This window comes from Orbicella faveolata, unplaced genomic scaffold (assembly GCF_042242905.1).
Source record: "Orbicella faveolata isolate gen_17 unplaced genomic scaffold, um_ofav_v1 contig_34, whole genome shotgun sequence".
In the NCBI taxonomy this organism is placed as follows: Eukaryota; Metazoa; Cnidaria; class Anthozoa; order Scleractinia; family Merulinidae; genus Orbicella; species Orbicella faveolata.
This window is the reverse complement of record NW_028301563.1, coordinates 25,781,295-25,801,324: the sequence shown is the minus strand read 5'-3', so window position 1 is coordinate 25,801,324 and position 20,030 is coordinate 25,781,295. Positions and strand designations below refer to the sequence as shown.

The following is a 20,030-nucleotide window of genomic DNA, read 5'->3' as shown; positions in this document are numbered from 1 at the left end:
AGTTCCTTCAATCAACAAAGCTGAATACGCCATCAAAATGTATGGATCAATGGAAAGAAGGTTCAACCACCTCTTGAGGGAAGGAACATGTCATGTGCCCATGCACGGAAGGCCCACAAGCCAACTCACTGACTTTGTTGGCCTAGATAATCGAGTACTGAACTTTTCTTAGTTTAAAAATCTTTAAGAATACTCAGTAGTAAAGTTATAACTCCGCTCACAACCAAAACATGATGAGAAAAAAAGTCTTCCGACTGAAAACTGCCATGTTTATCCTCACAGTGCTATCGATGTGTCGATGGACTACATGCCGAAGGTCAGGACAAGCTCTACTAGGCGCGCAAAGAATTCTGTGCGGCTTTAAAAATAATTTCTCCTTGAAGATGATTGGTTAATTATTTACGGTCAGATCACCTGGAAATTCTGCCAGTTACAGGAGCCAGTTTTTGTTTGCGACCTTGATCAGATGAAGCTTTGACAAAAGTGCATTTCATCACTGTTTCTGGATCAATATTTGCACTTCTTGGTTTATGCCACTGTTGTGGAACACTGGTACAAGTCTGATCTGCTGGGATTGCCATGATTTCAAGCAGACACCCATGATTTAGTAAGCACAACAAGGCAAAAACATGGTTACAGTTGCCTCCAACCTTGCAATTGAGTTATTTGTGTTACCATGTTACAGTACACCTCAACAACACAATACATCTTTTTACAAAGACATGGGTCAGACACGGAAATATGACTGAAATGTAACAATTTGTAATTGCACACCCCAAACAATGCAAAAAATATTGATATTTATTCAGTATTGAAAGGTGCTGGTATACACTAACCATTGAATTTAATAAAAGTGTAATCGGAACTTTCAAAATCTGGAGAAAATATAATTGAAAATTTCACCTCGTCCGTCCTTTTTATTATTCTTATTAAAACGAATCGTAGGGCAGGTTCAAAAAGCCCTGATAACTATTGTTTTGAATCGACCAAAGGCGTTTTGGCTTAACAGTTGTCGATCGATGTAGAAGTGGCATACAATCCTGACCTGTGGAATGTGACCTTCATGTACAACTGCGTGATAATACTATTGTAACTGCAGTGTTACTTAACGGTTATATTCACCCCGCTTCGCATGAATATTCTGCTTTTTCCACATTTCCTCTCCCTTCTCTGTCAGCTATCTTCAATTTTACTCTGTGAGGAGCTTCGCTCTTCTTCTGGCTAAGGTAACAACGACCTTCACTGGTTCCCGCTCAAACGTGTTCCTCTTTCACGAAAACATTGCGAATGTAGTTTTTCGTGAAGAATTTGAAACCTTTTTCTCCAATTTCTTTTTTTCCACATCCTTTTAAAACGTTTGCTACTGTGATCCAGGACACTTTTGCGAGATTTTGCCACGATTTTGTCCACACTACAAAAGAACTCTCCTCACCGGCCGCCATCTTGAATGTTGTGTTCAACCAATGTAGTTCACGTGACCGCGAAGCTAAAGAGGTCGATTTTTGCGAAGGATTGGAATGAAGTACATTCTTCCCTCGGGTGATTTCCAAAATGTTGAATAGAGTTGTGCAGATAAAAGATACAAAGGTACCGGTAAAATCTGTGATTTTCTTTTTAAATAATATTTACTTCAACAAAGCGCAAATAACACTTAATGACATAAAACTCTACTACCAACTATAAAACAGATGCCTAGTTAAAAGTCAAAACTTTGCTTGCTGTTGTGACAGTTTACGTAGTTAAACATCATCAATGGCACAAAACAACGCTGAACCTTTATCACGAGTGATTACAACTGATTTACTTCTACACATCTGGTTTTGAAAGCTTTAATACTTAAGTTAAGCGGCCGGTAAAATTTTGAAAACTGACTTGGTTCTATATCACGACAGGCGCCTTTAACCCACTAACTTCTTCGTTTCTGTAATTTTCCTCATGGCTTCTATTAGTTTTGGTTGAGACACCGTAAGAGTGTTCTGTTGGATATTATGGACTAATGCTCCTGTTGTTCCCAATGGCTAAGATCCTTGCTTTCATTGATCAGAGAGAGCACACGGAAAACAGCCCATCTTAATTTTTCCACTCGCATGCATAACCACAATTTCTTGCGTTTTGCACGAAAAGTGATTGATCTTCTCTATATATTGTAATTTTTATTGGTTAGATCTGCTGCTTCGTTCGTTCGCTTCAGGCTCACTCACTACGGCAGCAATATAGACTAACGAGGGATATACTTACAGGGTTATAGTATTTAGCGGAAATTGCAGTGGAATAGACGTCAGATTTTTCCGTTCACAAGAGACCATTACACCATCGTACCTGTGATCAAAGCTACATTTGCATTGATCTGGGCAAGCTGTTGAAAAATTCAAACAGCAAGAAAAAGTGATCAGTGTTCGTCTTAAATAGAAAAATAATGATGCTGTTTCCTGAATCTACTGACTTATGTGTCTGCAAATTCTCATAAAAGTTATCTTCAAGACCTCTCAATTAGCACATTTTTAAGGCACACAATAAACAATTATTGGATGAAGTTTTTGTGATATCCAGAATAATCAAGGTCGAGGTAGAAGTTATCAGCCGAAGCCGAAGGTTAAGACTGATAACCCTTACCAAGACCCTCATTATTATATTCCGGATATCCCAAAAACCGAATCTAATAATTGTTTTATTATACATTGAACGAAAAATAAAATCATGTTTGTGCTTCTTCACTGACGGCAAGCAGCACAAACCGCGCGAACTTGGCATGATTAGCCTTAGAAATCATGCACGACGGTCACACATCACATGATTACCCGCGATCCTTGATTGTCCTAGCTTGATATGATTATGTATTTTCTGCAGGTAGATGACGTCACAGGCGCTGATTTCGAAAATACAATGTGCGCTTTCGGCCAATGGTGAGTTTAATGTATAATAATAGTACCCTGGACAAAACTGTTCTGGATCGATGTTTTACCACAAAAAATTAAAACAAGCAAAGCGATGCAAATAATTTTTTGATTGTCTGAAACCTTATTAAATTTCACACATGGAAAGTTATTTTCTTATAGATCAAGCAAGGAAGACTTGCGTTACAGTCAATCTAAATTTGGGGACTGAATCAAAAAAGTATGGGAAATTGCGCAGTTTGTGAGAAACAAAAAGTCATGATTTACATCGACATTGTAGAGTAACACCGATGTGCTTGTGCGAAGAACATCGTTACGTGTTTGCGGATTTGTTTTTTCATGAATTCGCCGAGGACATGGTATGAGGAAGGAGAGATAATCTATCTAAACAACAGTTATAATCCTGTGATACATCAACGGTTTAGAGAATCAAAGATTCATGTTGTAGTGCTACCACTGAAGGACCAGAAGGGAAACCAAACAAAAATTTCAAGCTTTTATGCATGAAAATGCGAGAAAATGGCGAGCTCCTGGTGGATGAGCCCAGAAAGAGGTTCGGAAACTTTCCTAAAAGCATAGATAGCCGCTTTAACATAGCAATGTTTTGCGCCATATTATGGCTTCTACGAAGCGCGAGCTAGAGGCAGCCATCTTTAAAACAGGTGGACGACCGATCTTTGGGCAAAAACAGTTAAAAGACTTTGAAGAATGTCAGTTTCTGAAGACAGTATCGTATTTCAGTGGCCAAATAAGTTGTAATTTTCATTCATGCTTTCTTGTCAAAATCTTGACAAAAAAATCCGCCAGCACGTAAAGGGTTTCTTCGCAAAACACTCTAAATGTGACTCTATTTTTTCTCAGAAATTGCGTGATCTTGCATACCTTTGTGACTCAGTTACCAAATTTCGACAAGGTGTAACGCAAGCCTTTGTTGCGTGATCCATATAAAAATAAGTTTCCATGTGTGGAATTTAGTAACGTTTAAGACAATTACAAAATTATTTGTGTCACTTTGTTTGTTTCAATTTTTTGGTGTAAAACGTCGATCCAGAACAGTTTTGTCCAGGGTACTATGTAATATCTGATGAGCTTAATCCGTGGACAGAAGGAGTGTGCGGCTTGAAGTGGGAAAATTGCACAAACACAGTGATAGCCCTTTTTGTGAATGCAATATATAGAGGCAGCGTGGCTGAGTGGTTAGGTCTCCGGGGCCGCGGGTTCAAGTCCCGTTCTGACAACCAGCTGGTGTTGTTCTCTGTAGTTCCTGGTTCACACTCCTCGGTCACGCTTGTAAATAGCCAACTGGCCCAGCCCCTGCTAGTTGGGATTCTTAACCACGTTATATTCATTTAAATTGTATTTGTTTTATCATTTGGTTCAATTGACCCTGAAAAATCCAATTGGGGGAGTGGTCAGTTAAGATATTTATTTTGTTTTATGTTTTTTTGTTTTTTTTTTCCTAGAAACAGTTTTCACTAATTTTGTTCATGACAGCTATGCCGGTTTTCATGTGACGTTATTTTCCAAAAGTACAAATTATCTGTCCCATTATCAGATATAAGACCCTCTAACAACTTGACGTTTGACAGCGTTTTAACTCAACAGGGTCTTTGAATGAACCTACATACCAATCTCACGTTTTTCGATTTTTACATTCAAACGGAAAACAATAAGCAACATTCGATTTATCATGCCAAATTTAGTCAAAACCGTGGAACTCCGCTAATACGGTCTCCAAAGGGCATAAAAATTTGGTCGTAATAACGGGGTAGGATTAGATAGACCATATTCGTATTCTCAGTTTTGGACTGGAACTAGCTTGCAACTGAGGCTAATGCGGGAAGTCTTTTAAGAGCAGCTTCGTCTAAATATCAACTAGACTTGGAAAGAGTGAAAAAATCCAATTTCTTCAAACTCGCCCAGAATGAAGCCCTACGGGTACTAGCTACAAATATATCGTTTTAAGTTCGATAAATCAAAAAAATTTTTTTCTGCAACTTTTTCGTTTCGATGCCCCAAATCGGTCAAAATCCATCGAAAATGAGCGGCATATTCAGAGGCTCGTAAACTCAAAAGTAAAAATTTTCATTACAAACTGATTGCACGTCGTATTTGTACTTCCTTTCTTGTCTATTTAGAGCTAAATAGATCGGGATTTGATTAGAACAAAAATATTTGATGAATTTTCTAAATTAACGACCCAAGACAGCTTTACAAAAGGTCTACATTTAGCCTACTTTCAAATGCCAAAAAGGCGTTCTGGTACACGGCTTTTCCCAAAACGCCTAGTTTGGTCTGAAAGAGTATTGTTTCTTCTTCAAATTAGTGAAATAAAACTTTTGGGTAAATAAAATCGCGAGCGCTGAGATAGCGAACTAAATGCAGCACTTCTTCCTGAAAACGTAACCTCTGGCCCAAGTGTAACGAAACCGATTACTGCAAGAAAACCCGGAAGAAAGCGAAACACTTCGTTGTTTTGAAACAATTTCTAGGGATATCTCTCCGAAACCATGATTGCAAGAAACTATTTACAGATATGAAATCTTACAGGGTCAAAGAAGGAGCTAAAGGGCGCATTTTGACACAATAACTTTGTTTGCTGAGAATTGAATTGAAGTCAATTCCGATGAAATTTGCAAACTTGAAGTATGTTAGCCGATACTTACCTGAATAATTATATTTATAGAAGAGTCGTCTTCTTGGATTAACCTTCAAAAGAAGCTGGACCCAGATTTGGAAACCTCTAAAAGAAGAAATGTTTAATGTTCCGTGATCTGCCCGCTACTATAAATTCCATGGACATGCCAACCACATGTTTGTCGTAAAACCAACTGCACTCCACTGAGAGTTTCCATGGGCAACCCCAAAATAAACAATCCCCAAAAATGTAAAGGGAAATTGGCTGTCTTCATGAACAGTTAGAGGCTAGAGTCAAGTTCCATTACCTTTAAAAAGTGTTTGATTTTATTTGTTTGCGTCGACTTTGTTCACTATTTTCACGTTCGAGTACCGCGAATCGGTCACGCCAAAACAGTGCAGACCGTGCAGACTGCAGACACTTGTTTGGGCTTTTCATTGTGACTCCTTTTTTTGGGTCTAGTTACAAAATAGTGTTAAATATATCTGAAAGTTTGTCATTTATCCACAGGCTGCACATGCGCAGTATTTGACTTTTGATTCAATAGACAAAGGCGTACGAGACTTTGTATGGGAAACTTACTCATTCTACACGGTCTGCAGTGTTTTGGCGTGACCGATACTACGGAGTATTCGAACGTGACAGTAACTACTGAGTGAACAAAGTAAAATCAAACACTTTTAACAGGTAATGGAACTTGACTCTAGCTTCTAACTGTTCATGAAGACAGCCAATTTCCCTTTACATTTTTGGGATCGATTGTTTATTTTGGAGTTGCCCATGGAAACTCTCAGTGGAGTTCAGTTGGTTTTACGACAAACATGCGGTTGGCATGTGCATGGAATTTATAGCAGCGGGCAGGTCACGGAACATTAAACATTTTTTTTCTTTTAGAGGTTTCCAAATCTGGGTCCAGCTTCTTTTGAAGGTTAATCCAAGGAGAAGACTCCTCTATAAATATAAATATTCAGGTAAGTATCGGCTAACATACTTCAAGTTTACAAATTGGCCCTTTACATCACGTGACATCACAAGCCATCACGTGACCTATTTTTCATAAAAATTATGGGCTATAACTTAACGAATGCCAGAAATGGAAAAAGCATGTCGAAAATATCAAAATGGCCAAGTTTGAGGCCCCATCATTAAAAAAGGAGATTTTATGACGGTCCGAATTTTTAAAAGAAATAAGAAGATTTGTATGGAAAAAGTTGCTGGAGAGCAAGATCTTGCTCTCCAGCAACATTTTCCGACAATTCAAACTGTCGTACAAACTTACTCTTTAATTCCAGGGGCCTCAAACTTGGCCATTAGGTATTTTCGATGCACTCTTTCCATTTCTGGCATTCTTTAAGTTATAGCCCATAATATAAACATTTTCTAGGAAAAATTTGGTCACGTGACCCCAGCTGCAAAGGGCCTATTTCACTGGAATTGACCAATTCAATTCTCAGCAAACAAACTTATTGTGTCAAAATGCGCCCTTTAGCTCCTTCCTTCACCCTTTAAGATTTCATATGTGCAAATAGTTTCTTGCAATCATGGTTTCGGAGAGATATCCCTAGAAATTGTTTCAAAATAACGCAACGTTTGCTTTTCTTCCGGGTTTTCTTGAAGTAATCAGTTTCGTTACACTTGGGTCAAAGGTCACGTTTTCAGGAAGAAGTGCTGCATTTAGTTCGCTATCTCAGCGCTCGCGATTTTATTTACCCAAAAGTTTTATTTCACTAATTTGAAGAAGAAACAATGCTCTTTCAGACCAAACTAGGCGTTTTGGGAAAAGCCGTGCACCAAAACGCCTTTTTAGCATTTGAAAGTAGGCTAAATGTAGAACCCTTGTAAAGCTGTCTTGGGTCGTTAATTTAGAAAATTCATCAAATATTTTTGTTCTAATCAAATGCCGATCTATTTAGCTCTAAATAGACAAGAAAGGAAGTACAAATACGACGTGCAATCAGTTTGTAATGAAAATTTTTACTTTTGAGTTTACGAGCCTCTGAATATGCCGCTCATTTTTGATGGATTTTGACCGATTTGGGACATCGAAACGAAAAAATTGCGGAAAAAAAAAATTTTTGATTTATCGAACTTAAAACGATATATTTGTAGCTAGTACCCGTAGGGCTTCATTCTGGGCGAGTTTGAAGAAATTCGATTTTTTCACTATTTCCAAGTCTAGTTGATATTTAGACGAAGCTGCTCTTAATATCCCAATGACACTTCTCTCTTTGAATAATATTCCCCCACATGAGCCTCCATTGCAAGCTTGTTGCAGTCCAATATCGAGAAAACGAATATGTCCTATTTCACTACTGGTATAAATTGAGTGACCTCTTAACAGATATATCACGATTACACTTCTAAACAAATATTCTTTAGGAAGCGTCTGGAATGCGATATAGTTAAGAAAAAAATGGACCCTCAATCAGTACAAACAATATTAACAATGTGACTAACTGGTTGGAGTGGCCACGTAAACGGGGTAAAATTATAGAGGATTAGACAGGTTCGGATTTCAGAATGTGGCCGTTGGCCGTATGAACGGGGTGGCCACATTAACGTAGGCTTTATATAAGATAATTTATGAGCGTTTCGCCGCAACAAAAATAAGTGGGCGTAATAACGAGGTAATCGTAAGGCGGGGTCCCACGGTATGAGAGCTTTCACAAGAATCTATTGCAAAAAAAAAAAAAAATGGTGAGACCTCAAACCTGCCAATTTTAACAAATAAATGTATGCCGGGGGGGGGAGGGGGAGTGTTGCCCCCTGGAAAAGGATGAAAGGTAAAGAGTTAATCCCCCTTAAAAGCCATATTCCCAAGGTAATCCCTATTAAACTATTTTTAGCGATGACACTCAGTTATTGTAAAGTATGGAAATGTATGGAGCGCGACTTAAATTGTGATGACTTCAGCGTTGCAGGATTTACAATTTCTAGACTCTCTTTGGATTTCCAAAACCACTGGAGTGATCTAAAAATAGTTTGAGCGGGACTACCTTTGGAATAAAGTCTATATGGGAGATTAATTCTGTTACTCTTCATGATCTCTTAATTATGAAAGGTAACTCTTTGGTACACCTATTTTAACAACGGTAACGTATACTCTATACATTTGCTACGAAACAGAGACCGCCTTCTTCCAAACAGTGTAACAAGATCGAAAGCAGTGTTAGTAATTAATAGGAGGCATCTATCTTTTCTTGCCAGGCAAAACATTGTGAAGGTAGAGGGAATGTTATTGAAAGAAGAAAGAAGTGTCCCAGGAGTTATGAGCAGGGTTGTAACTCTTTACACGTGACTTTCCTATAATGATGGATGAATATTACAAGATTAACAGATTATCGCAGACATTGAAAAAGGGAACCCTTATTGTAAGTTATATTAACTTTGGTATCTACATATTATTATTTTTTTTTTTCATTATTTTTTTATTTTCTATTTTTTTTGTTTTCACGTTGGATTCTTGTATGCATAGGACACAGGTATGTAGGCTTTTGTCATTTGTACCCGTAAAACTGGCATATTATGCTGCTAGCACTGTTCTAAATTTTTGCAAAATTGTGCCCGAATTATGCTAGCAAAATCGACAAAAGCCTACAGGTATACATGATTATTAAAAAAAGGATCATTGGATAAAGCAATTGGAGAGTTTTCATTGGCTTAGCCATCATAGTATATGAGCCATTATACCATGCTCTACAAATATGGTAAGCGCGCGCGTAGTTTTTGGGGGCGTTTTAATTTTTATTTTATCTTAGTTTTTTACTGGGGGCATTTTCAATAAACGAATTATTCCACTCGCGTTTGTTGGATATCAGATGATCGATAGCCAACTAGGCGCTACGCGTCCCATTGGCTATCGATCATCTAATATCCAACGCGTGCTCGTGGAATAATTGTTACTTACCAAATAAACATAAAAGATATATATATTTCCTATTTGTTTTTATTCTATCTTATTTTGTTTTACTTTGAAACTTACCGTCAAGGCTTCCCTGACGAGTATGTTGAGGAGACGTCTTTACAAAAATTGCAGCTGCCGAAAAAAGAGACACATCTTTCTTGAGTTAAATGCCATTCGTTTGCTTAAAAAACCCTTACATACGGTGGTTGCGCCCGCAGCATGAGCGCCAGTGAAAACTGAGTTGTCCTATTGAAACAACACAATAGTCTCTTTCTTCGCAGTTAAAAAAAAAGCAATGTCATGCTCGCTTTGGCCTCTGATCTATTGCTTAAATCGAGAATTCTGGGTTTAGTTTGGCGAGCAACAATATATTTTGTTCAAAACGACACAGTTCTTATCCCACCTGGCGACAGACGTCGAAGAGTGAGTGGCCGAACACAAACGACTCATTTTGGCGTCAAATTAAAAGCACAAAATGTTTCATATTTTTCACGTTTAAAATCTGATTAGCTTTTTTGAATTAAAAATCCCTTTTCACAAATATCTAGCGCCGTTTTTATTGAGAAAAGTTGCCCGACTGCAATGTCTTTCCTGTTAACAAGCACTTGGCGTAAGGACAGTACAGTTTTTCCCTCTGTTGAATCCTGATTGGTCAAATCAAATTGCAGGCGCACCAGCCAAATGCAAGGAAACTGAAAAATGTCCCCAGGGCCCGCGTTCCCCTTGACTAGTGACCGCTAGACGTGTTCCCGACCACTGGTAAGGAGAATTCGGGCTCTGCGAACAAAATTGAAACATGTATGGTGACCGCCATAGCCTTCCCTCTTCATTTCAAGCTTAAATTCAACTCAGTGCCTTTAAATAGAGTAAAACAAATAATGAAAACACAAACACTTACTTAGCACAAGGACAGCAGCCCACACACTTTTCCTGGGAGACATTTCCATGTCCGTAATGACTCTAAAACTTTTCAGATATGTTGTTGTATTAGAACATAATTTATTTAATGCATATTGAATCCATGCCTTTTAGAATGGAACTCACTTAAAACCCAGTCCAAGATCGAAATGACACTAGTAAAAAAAGATCTACACCTAGCATTTGGAAATGGACTAAAGTTTCGTACAACGCATTACTTAAGGCAGTCAATATTTCCATGGAAACGATAAACAAAAAAAAATGAAAATCAGAAAGCTGTATTTTACGCGAACCAAATATGATGCAAAAAACTAATAGCAATGTCCCAAACTATGATATATGGCATATAGAATATACAAGAATAAAAACATTCTGTATGTTTGATCTCGAGTAAATCCCAAGAATAATTCAAATTATACTTTTTGCATCACAATAGTGAATAAACCGAGAGACACTATTTTTATTACGTTGCTTAAATAACTCCAAAAAGAGTCTTGAAGATAGGTTTTGAAGCCATAAAAGTTTGGTTGGAAAACAGTGACACCGTTTTTTCCTTTTTTTTTTTTTTTTTTTTTTTTTTTTTCACATGCACTCGTATTCTAATATATTAAAACTCAGAGAAATGAAAAGTGTTTCCGTCTCTAAGATCGTGTAGCCACGCAGGTTAAAATAATAAAATTGTTATTATATTATTTAGAATGTATTAATGTTTACGTTATTATTTTATTATTGAGACAATAATATTATTTTAATAATAATATAAAGTAATATTATTATTAGAGAATTATTCTGTTTCAGTGATCTTAGCGACCACAAGATCTTTGCGATCATTCTCATACGATATATAACCTTAACTCTTATTATGCGAGGATTTCAGATCTGCGCTTATTGAAACTGCGAGCTATTCTTCATCTGAAGATACAAATTGGCTGCTTCATCTTGAATAATTTCGTTACTCTTATCAATTGTTTGCTTGCCAACATAGTGGCATGGAAGAAGAAATTTTAGTTTTTGCCCCCGCAGGGTTTTGGCCCAGACAGCCAAAACCCGAGGAGGCACCCTAGAGGTCCCCGCGTATAAGGCGCGAAAATTTCGCCGACGCAGAAAAAAATCTCGATTTTTCAGAACACGGCTCGCAAAGGATTGCCCAAAAGTACGCAAAGGATTGCCGAAAGTTTGCTGGGGCTCGAATAAACATACCGCAATAAAGTAAATTCTCTTCGAAATGTCGGAGATCCTGATATAGAACAAATTGAAAACGATTTCAAAGATCCTGAAGATGGATTTTGCGATAAAAACAACTCAGAAGGTATCGTAAGTAATTCTGAAGTACCGGTAAATCTCGATATTCGAGGCGAGTGTCGCTTCGCTCGTGTTCAATTGTGACAAAGATACTTCCGATCGCCAGTATTTTGGCATGCCGTTTATTGAGATCGCTCATTATTGTTGAGTAATCTTACGTGACGTAGAGCTCATGTCACGGCTAGATGACTTGGCAGGAATCCAAAAGTAAATGTAAATGTTTTGCAGCGTTTTCGTTGAGGACAAAGAACTTGACTCTAATTTGCATTTATAGATTAGAGGTGACAGTAACGCGATACTTGTTACCTGAGTTTCAGGCCTTTCTTAGCAAGAGGGTAGGGGAAGGGGGAATTGCAGAGAAAGGCCTTTTCTTTGCCGGGTGCTTCCTCCTCCTACCCGTCTCAGGAAAAAAATCGTGACAACAAGTTCCAGATGATTTTCTCAACTGCTGTTCTGCTTTCGAGATACGTTTGCTCTTATAACAATAAAAATAAAAATGGTTTATTTCATCATCAAATTGAAACAGCAGTTTGTTTCTCTATAATTTTTTAACCATGTTTTCTTAACTTCTGCTGAGTGAAATTTTTGTAACAGGATTATTAGTTCCGATAAAGGAAACTCTTTTTCAGACAGCACTTTGTGTGATCTTCGAGAGGAAAACTCACGGCTGTCTGGAATGGAATATGAGTGAAATAGATAGTGTTGCTTTAGTTTACTTAGTTGAATGTTTAGATAACCATGATAAGATGCCCAAGTCATAGGAACATTGTAAGTAATAAAGTTTAGTAAAAAAGATATAGAAGTTTTACAATAATGTCCAATTGTTTTCAATCAGTAGAAAAATCAGTAGATATAAAAGAAAGCGGGGGCAGCTTCAGTGATAACTATTACTAGTGTTAATATATTTTCCGGAGACTATAAAAAACACGTTTATTGATACCGTTTGCATTTAATTAGAAGTAGAATTGCTTGTTTTGGGAACTATAATGACAGTTTAGAAGTCTCTAAAATATATTCCTTTCAGTGCAAAGCAATAAAGGATGCTCTGAATGTTTTTTTTTTAATGTACCTTTTCTTGGCCCCAAGCTGACAATCCTAATTCTCCACACATATCTGAGCACATTTCGATTTTAGTTCAGAGAATGTCCTTGTCTGTCAAGAAGTTTTATCCACACCGTACTGATGATTATCTTTGTCCAAACAGCAGTCAGTTGACAACACTTTAATGTCCCTCTTTCAGTTGAAGTAAGAGGAATCAACGAACAGCAATTTTGAACTTTTAACGATCTCTGAAATGTTTCTTGCTAGAACTTTACTTTTTAAGTTATTTAAGATACACGTTGCAGCGTGTTCCATTCTTTAAGCCGTAATTAAAATTTGTGGCAAACAATTTTTATGAACAGGACGTTGAACACCCACCACATATTAACCGAAAGGAACTTATTTCTACTGCAAGAAGGTACAATTTCTTATCGCTTTTCAAATACCAATTTGTGGTAACTAAAAGGTTAAACGAAAACCAAAAAAAGTTAAGTAATTCACCTGAAAGTCCTCTCTCTGCTGCTAGCAACTGGTCATGTCAAACGATAAGCAAAAGAAGCAGTGAATTAATCATCGTACAGAAAAGTAAAGCCATTCACAGCTGTTGCCATTTTTGATAAACGTAGGCTACAGGCTAGGAACATGAACTATAATTTTGCCACATCGATATTGATGAAACATTGGGGCTTTTATTGTTCCTAAAATTTAATTTCTTGTCGCGTGCCGTGAAGATACTATTTTTAAGCTTTTACGTGTAAGGATGTTGATGTTGTCATTGTTACGGTCATCTATAATTTCTCTTTCGACATCTGAGATTTTCTCAAGAAGCAAACGTTCTTTATCTTTATTTTCGTTTCACTGGTTTTCATTTAGATCTAAATCCCTAACTCAGTTGATCTGGCCACTGTTTTCGGTGCTTTTAAAATGAATAAAAACCTGAGACGTCTATTTCATTAAATTTGGATGTTTCATCAATATTCATATATAATAAACAGAGCATTATCTGGCGTCTGGGAATAAGAATTTCGTCTTCGCTGAATTCATTATCGAGAGATACCTCAGCAGGACATGGCAAAATTTGTGTTCCCTGTGAGGCCATGCAATATCCTCTATATTTTACCAATGTGATTTCTACAATGGACTTGTTTAACACTAGGAATTTATATTTTGTTTGTTGACAGGGGCATTCGGTATTTTAAAATAACTGGTCAGTTTACAAATTGTGGACCAGTAAAACAGAATAGTTTTCTTCTTGTCGCATATGTGATCTTCTTCGATATTACCCATGGTATCTTTTACGTTCTACTATCATTTGACTTTTAAATTCACTAAACAGAATTACGTTTTCCAGCTTTACGATATCTTCGCTAATAATTCTGTCTTTAACTGCGAGTATAGAGTTTCTTGCATTCCATGTAGCTGTTAATTCCTCCCAAAGAAACCACACCCGATTTCACCAATTTCTACATTCTCTGAGACTATTTGCTTGACAATAAGGTGCATAGAGCATAGTGCATGGAATATAAATACTGGAAAATGTTACTGAGTATGATAGCGGGAAGAAGAGTATAAAATATTACAATAAAGGAAAGCGTGAGAATTACAATAAAAAGTTTAGACTGATGAAAACTCACGGCTGCCTGGAATGGAACGAGTGAAATAGAAAGTGTTGGTCTAGTTTACTTAGTTGAATGTTTGGATAATAACCATGATAAGATGCCTAAGTCATAGGAACGTTATGAGTGGTAAAGTTTACAAAAAAAAAGATATAGAAGTTTTAGTTCATATAATAATGTTCAATTGTTTTCAATCAGTAGAAATGGAAGAAAGCGGGGGCAGCTCTAGTGATAACTATTACTAGTGTTAATATATTCTCGGAAGACTATGAAAAAAAAACTGTTTATTGATACCGTTTGCATTTAACTAGAAGTAGAATTGTTTGTTTTTGGAACTATAATGACAGTTTAGAAGTCTCTAAAATATATTCCTTTCAGTGCAAAGCAATAAAGGATGCTCTGAATGTTTTTTTTTAATGTACCTTTTCTTGGCCCCAAGCTAACAATCCTAATTCTCCACACATATCTGAGCACATTTCGATTTTAGTTCAGAGAATGTCCTTGTCTGCCAAGAAGTTTTATCCACACCATACTGATGATTATCTTTGTCCAAACAGCAGTCAGTTGACAACACTTTAATGTCCCTCTTTCAGTTGAAGTAAGAGGAATCAACGAACAGCAATTTTGAACTTTTAACGATCTCTGAAATGTTTCTTGCTAGAACTTTACTTTTTAAGTTATTTAAGATACACGTTGCAGCGTGTTCCATTCTTTAAGCCGTAATTAAAATTTGTGGCAAAATAATTTTTTTATGAACAGGATGTTGAACACTCACCACATATTAACCGAAAGGAAGTTATTTCTACTGCATGAAGGTACAATTTCTGATCGCTTTTCAAATACCAATTTGTGGTAACTAAAAGGTTAAACGAAAACCAAAAAAAGTTAAGTAATTCACCTGAAAGTCCTCTCTCTGCTGCTAGCAACTGGTCATGTCAAACGATAAGCAAAAGAAGCAGTAAAGTAATCATCGTACAGAAAAGTTTTCGCCATTCACAGCTGTTGCCATTTTTAATAAACGTAGGCTACAGGCTAGAAACATGAACTATTATTTTACCATATCGATATTGATGAAACATCGGGACTTTTATTGTTCCTAAAATTTAATTTCTTGTCGCGTGCCGTGAAGATACTATTTTTAAGCTTTTACGTGTAAGGATGTTGATGTTGTCATTGTTACGGTCATCTATAATTTCTCTTTCGACATCTGAGATTTTCTCAAGAAGCAAACGTTCTTTATCTTTATTTTCGTTTCACTGGTTTTCATTTAGATCTAAATCCCTAACTCAGTTGATCTGGCCACTGTTTTCGGTGCTTTTAAAATGAATAAAAACCTGAGACGTCTATTTCATTAAATTTGGATGTTTCATCAATATTCATATATAATAAACAGAGCATTATCTGGCGTCTGGGAATAAGAATTTCGTCTTCGCTGAATTCATTCTCGAGAGATACCTCAGCACGACATGACAAAATTTGTATTCCGCGTGAGGCCATGCAATATCCTCTATATTTACCAATGTGATTTCTACAATGGACTTGTTTAACACTAGGAATTTATATTTTGTTTGTTGACAGGGGCATTCGGAATTTTAAAATAACTGGTCAGTTTACAAATTGTGGACCAGTAAAACAGAATATTTTTCTTCTTGTCACAGATGTTATCTTCTTCGATATTACCCATGGTATCTTCTACGTTCTACTATCATTTGACTTTTAGATTCACTAAACAGAATTACGTTTTCCAGCTTTACGATATCTTCGCTAATAATTTGTCTTTGACTGCGAGTATAAAGTTTCTTGCATTCCATGTAGCTGTTGATTCCTCCCGAAGAAACCACACCCGATTTGACCAAATTCTATATTCTCTGAGACTATTTGCTTGACAATAAGGTGCATAGAGCATAGTGCATGGAATATAAATGCTGTAAAATGTTAATGAGTACAATAGCGGGAAGAAGAGCATAAAATATTACAATAAAGGAAAGCGTGAGAATTACGATAAAAAGTTTAGATTGATGATTGAGAGAAGGATTTTCTCACCGGATGTGCAGATGTTCTAAGCTCTATGCACATATTGCAACACACCAATGAAGACAGATGCTTCTGCCAAAACATGTCTGTGAATTTTAAAATTGTCGTCATTTACTTGAAATTAAAACTATATGCTTGACAATAGGGTGATATTGGAAGAAGACATTATAACTTGATCCTCGCAAGGGTTGTATACAGTTAATTGCTCAAGTTAGGCCTTTAAACAAAATAGATATGGCAAAATTTTTGGTTTCAAACACGTTCAAAACGATTACGATTCAATGCGATTGCCCCGGGTCATTGTACAATAAAAAGCTAATAACATACGTACTGAACAGGCTTCCTTGGGGTGAGAAGTACAAAGCGAACTTTTGCGTTGTCACGTACGTCAACGTGAACCTGAACGCTTTCAAAGTTAATAACATAGAAGGCAAAATTACTGAATGATGATTGGTCAATGAAGAGGGTATTTTTTCTTAGTTTTGCTGGTGAAGAGGGCGAAATTACTCGCTCACGATTGGTCCTCAGATTGCCTAGCAACAGCTTATGCTATCTAGAAATTGTTGAATTCTTGAAACAATGGCGTCTCGTTTTGAGGTAGTTGACGGTCGAGGAATCTATCAAAGAATTAAAAGAGACGAGGGAAAATGAAACCACAAAGAAAAGCACGGAATACTGGAAGAACGTTTTTAAAAAGTGGGCGAATGAAGACTTCCAAGCAAATTTAGAAGAGTACGAGAGCGATGTACTCGAGCAAACACTGCCGCAGTTTTATGCCGAGTTACGAAAAGACAACGGGGATGACTACCAGCCTGATTGCCTGAAAGTAATGCGGGTATCTTTGAAGAGATATCTAGAATCAAAAGCATATCGAAAGTCTATCATCCGAGACAGGGAGTTTCTTAACTCCAGAAAAGCCCTCGAAGGGAAGGTCAGGAAACTGCGAGAGCAGGGCAAAGGAAAGCGACCAAACCGATCCAGAAGTTTGACAAAAGAAGAGAAAGAAGTCCTTTGGCAGAACAGTCAGCTTGGAGCGAGCACTCCACGAGCTCTACTTAACACCATGTGGTGGCTGCACACTCAGCACTTTGGCCTACGAGGGCGACAAGAACAAAACCAAATGAAAGTTGAATATTTCACTCTACAACGCGACGACGACGGACACGAATTTCTCACTTTTGCCGAAGGTCCAACTAAGAGGACACAGGGAGGACTTAGCGTGAAAACCAGACTAGTTACCTCCAAAATGTTTGCCAGAGGGAATAAGGAAAGGTGCCCCGTCATCTTGTTTAACCTATACCTGGAGAAGAGACCAAACAACGTGAGGAAAAGCGGTCCGTTTCACCTCACTGTCATTGTCAAGCCATGCAGTTTCAAGGGTTTGGTACAAGAAAATCCCAATGGGAAAGAACGTCTTAAACACAATCATGAAAAACATGAAAGAAAACTCACCGCTGAAGGATCTGTGTCCCGAGAAGAATTTGACCAACCGTAGTGCAGGAAAAACCATGGTGAAGAAGCTGAAAAGTTGTGGTATCCCAAAGTATGAAATATAGGATATTACAGGTCACGCACCTGCCAAACGGGCTGACGATTATGACTCAGGAAAAAAACGAGAGCGGCAGATCATTTCACGAGCCATTGACAGCACTGGTCCTGTTCCCTTAAGAGTTGTTTTAAGTCAGCTTTAATTACCCGGCAAAGTCCCTGCAGTCACTGCTGTCACTGCAGCGTCACCTTGAAGCCGAGAATGATGCCGTTCAGGAGAGCATAAGCGATCTAAGGCGAGGATACAAGCGTGTCTTTATCGAAGAATTAGATTCTTTGCGATCTGAAAGCGTTTTGAAAGTTTTAACTTTGTTTTAAAATGCACTAACTTTATGTTTTCAAAGTTGAAAGTCTGGTTGTCAATGTCCTGTTATCTTTGTGCGAAAAGAAAATTTCATTTGGCTCAGTCGGGCGTTTGTTAGTCGGGAGCGCATTCAGAAATTCAGTAATTTTTCCCTCTATTCCATTAACAAGTAATAGCGATGGGTCCACGTAAAATTAACAATTAATATAACTTGTCTTTTCACAAGTTGCTGAAATTGAAAACAGGCGTGATATTAATCCTAATTTTACTCGGCCTCATTCGATTACCTATATAGAAATACTCAGTTTTCTAGTCCAGTCCGCGTTCGTAGATTCACGATCACTTCATCTTTTTCACGGCCGCAAAAACTATAGTTTCTCCAAGAGGTTTTATACAGAATATCGTAAATGTCCTACACACTCGATGAAAGCAGTATTTTGCCTAGTATTTTGGTGTTTTGCGATCATTTCTCAAGTTCCAAGCAGACTTCCAGCACGCTTCCAGCATTTGAGCCAGGATTTGATAGAAACCAGACGTGCAAACGAATGTCCACGTACGAACATGAGTTCTCGTCGCTCAGTGGATAGAGCGCCCGCCCGGTGTTCGGGAGGTCATGGGTTCAATTCCTGTCGGGGACTCAGAATTTTTCTTTGTCCCATGCTCGTGTCATGTTGATTAATTCACCTTCACATGCCTATCTTTTTCGTCAATTACTACTCTGCAGCTTCTTGCCGATATGGTATTTATATCGATGGATTTAAAGTCTCTAAAATCGTTGAAAGGTCATGCTGATTTCCGTTGAAGTCTCTTGCAAACTTCTCTGGGTCTAAAGTCCGAAGCCTTGATCGGAACGTGAGCAAACAAAGGGAAAGGAATGTGCTCTTGGTTTTTCCAGACGTTAGTGGGGGAGGAAGATTGCGTGACGAGCACAAAAAGGCTTCTGCGTACGAGGCTACACCATTACCATACGTACATCTTTTATACCGGAAATTCTTGTTATGGTCAATTGACAGCTGTCAAAACAAGGTATCCACTGACCAGTATCACGTAAACATAGCATGGGCTCAGGTTTGGAGCCCAGATACTGGTTTTCGATTTGTTCGCGTGCTCAAGCCAGGTTTTCACTCTGAAGGTGCAGAAGGAGGCACGTAAACGGCAATTTTTTCGCGCGAATTAATCTCTAGCGAGTTGTTTACTTTTCTTCCGAGATATTCCTTGCACAATTGTCTCTTGGAAAGCCCCTGTTAAGTTCTTAACTGGAAAAAATTGTGAAAACACACGCTAAACAATTGCATGCTAAAAATTGATCATTTCAAAGGAAAACTTTTTTTTTCCTTTATGGTTAACGTATTGCAATCAGGAGCTCCGCTCTTAGGTTTGGTTAAATCTATACCTTAACTCGCGCCTAGTGATAATAAAGTTTTGGCAAAACATCAATTAGCTTTCAGTCAATTCCCTGAGATCGTTGCCAGTTTTGTCTTTTGTCTACATTTTGTTTAGACTGTTTGTCACTGGACGAAAACAGTTACACTCACCTGAAACAACGCGTTCCAGTGTTATACCGAGGAAAATCACCCAAGTCACTTTTATTTTCTCGTATACACACGATCCTTGGAGTAGCAACAGCATCAGTCGACGAACCAAAGTCAGGCTATATAAGACACTGGTAAAGCCAGTCTTGATGTATGGCTGCGAGACGTGGAAAATGAATAAAAGTGATGAGAATAAAATCGACGTCTTCCAAAGCAGATGTCTTAGACGGATATTTAAGATACGCTGGTAAGAAAGAATTACAAACAAAGAAGTCCTGAAGATGGCTGAGATGAAAAAC

At 37.7% G+C, this 20,030-nt stretch overlaps 2 protein-coding genes across 2 annotated transcripts; one reads left to right on the top strand and one right to left on the bottom strand.

The window, feature by feature from the left end:
- Positions 1 to 2,234: 2,234 nt before the first annotated feature.
- LOC149105460 (insulin-like growth factor-binding protein complex acid labile subunit) lies at positions 2,235 to 13,274 on the bottom strand. The gene is made up of 4 exons (XM_089272359.1): positions 13,199 to 13,274; positions 10,335 to 10,402; positions 9,515 to 9,568; positions 2,235 to 2,356 (listed from the first exon to the last, which is right to left on the bottom strand). The coding sequence occupies exons 2-4, from the start codon at positions 10,381 to 10,383 to the stop codon at positions 2,235 to 2,237; spliced, it is 225 nt and encodes a 74-aa protein (XP_089128485.1). The 5' UTR covers positions 10,384 to 10,402; positions 13,199 to 13,274.
- A 1,848-nt stretch (positions 13,275 to 15,122) lies between these two features.
- LOC110046698 (uncharacterized protein KIAA1958-like) lies at positions 15,123 to 17,842 on the top strand. The gene is made up of 2 exons (XM_089272358.1): positions 15,123 to 15,128; positions 16,949 to 17,842. The coding sequence occupies exons 1-2, from the start codon at positions 15,123 to 15,125 to the stop codon at positions 17,840 to 17,842; spliced, it is 900 nt and encodes a 299-aa protein (XP_089128484.1).
- The last annotated feature ends 2,188 nt before the right edge of the window (positions 17,843 to 20,030 follow it).

Bases quoted from the DNA above. Each gene is read 5' to 3' on its own strand.
- LOC149105460 (XM_089272359.1), bottom strand. From the start codon at position 10,383: ATGGAAATGTCTCCCAGGAAAAGTGTGTGGGCTGCTGTCCTTGTGCTA. The intron at 9,569-10,334 runs GTAAGTGTTTGT...TTTTTTCGGCAG, and splicing joins GGCTGCTGTCCTTGTGCTAA to CTGCAATTTTTGTAAAGACG. The intron at 2,357-9,514 runs GTAAGTTTCAAA...ATTTTTCAACAG, and splicing joins TCGTCAGGGAAGCCTTGACG to CTTGCCCAGATCAATGCAAA.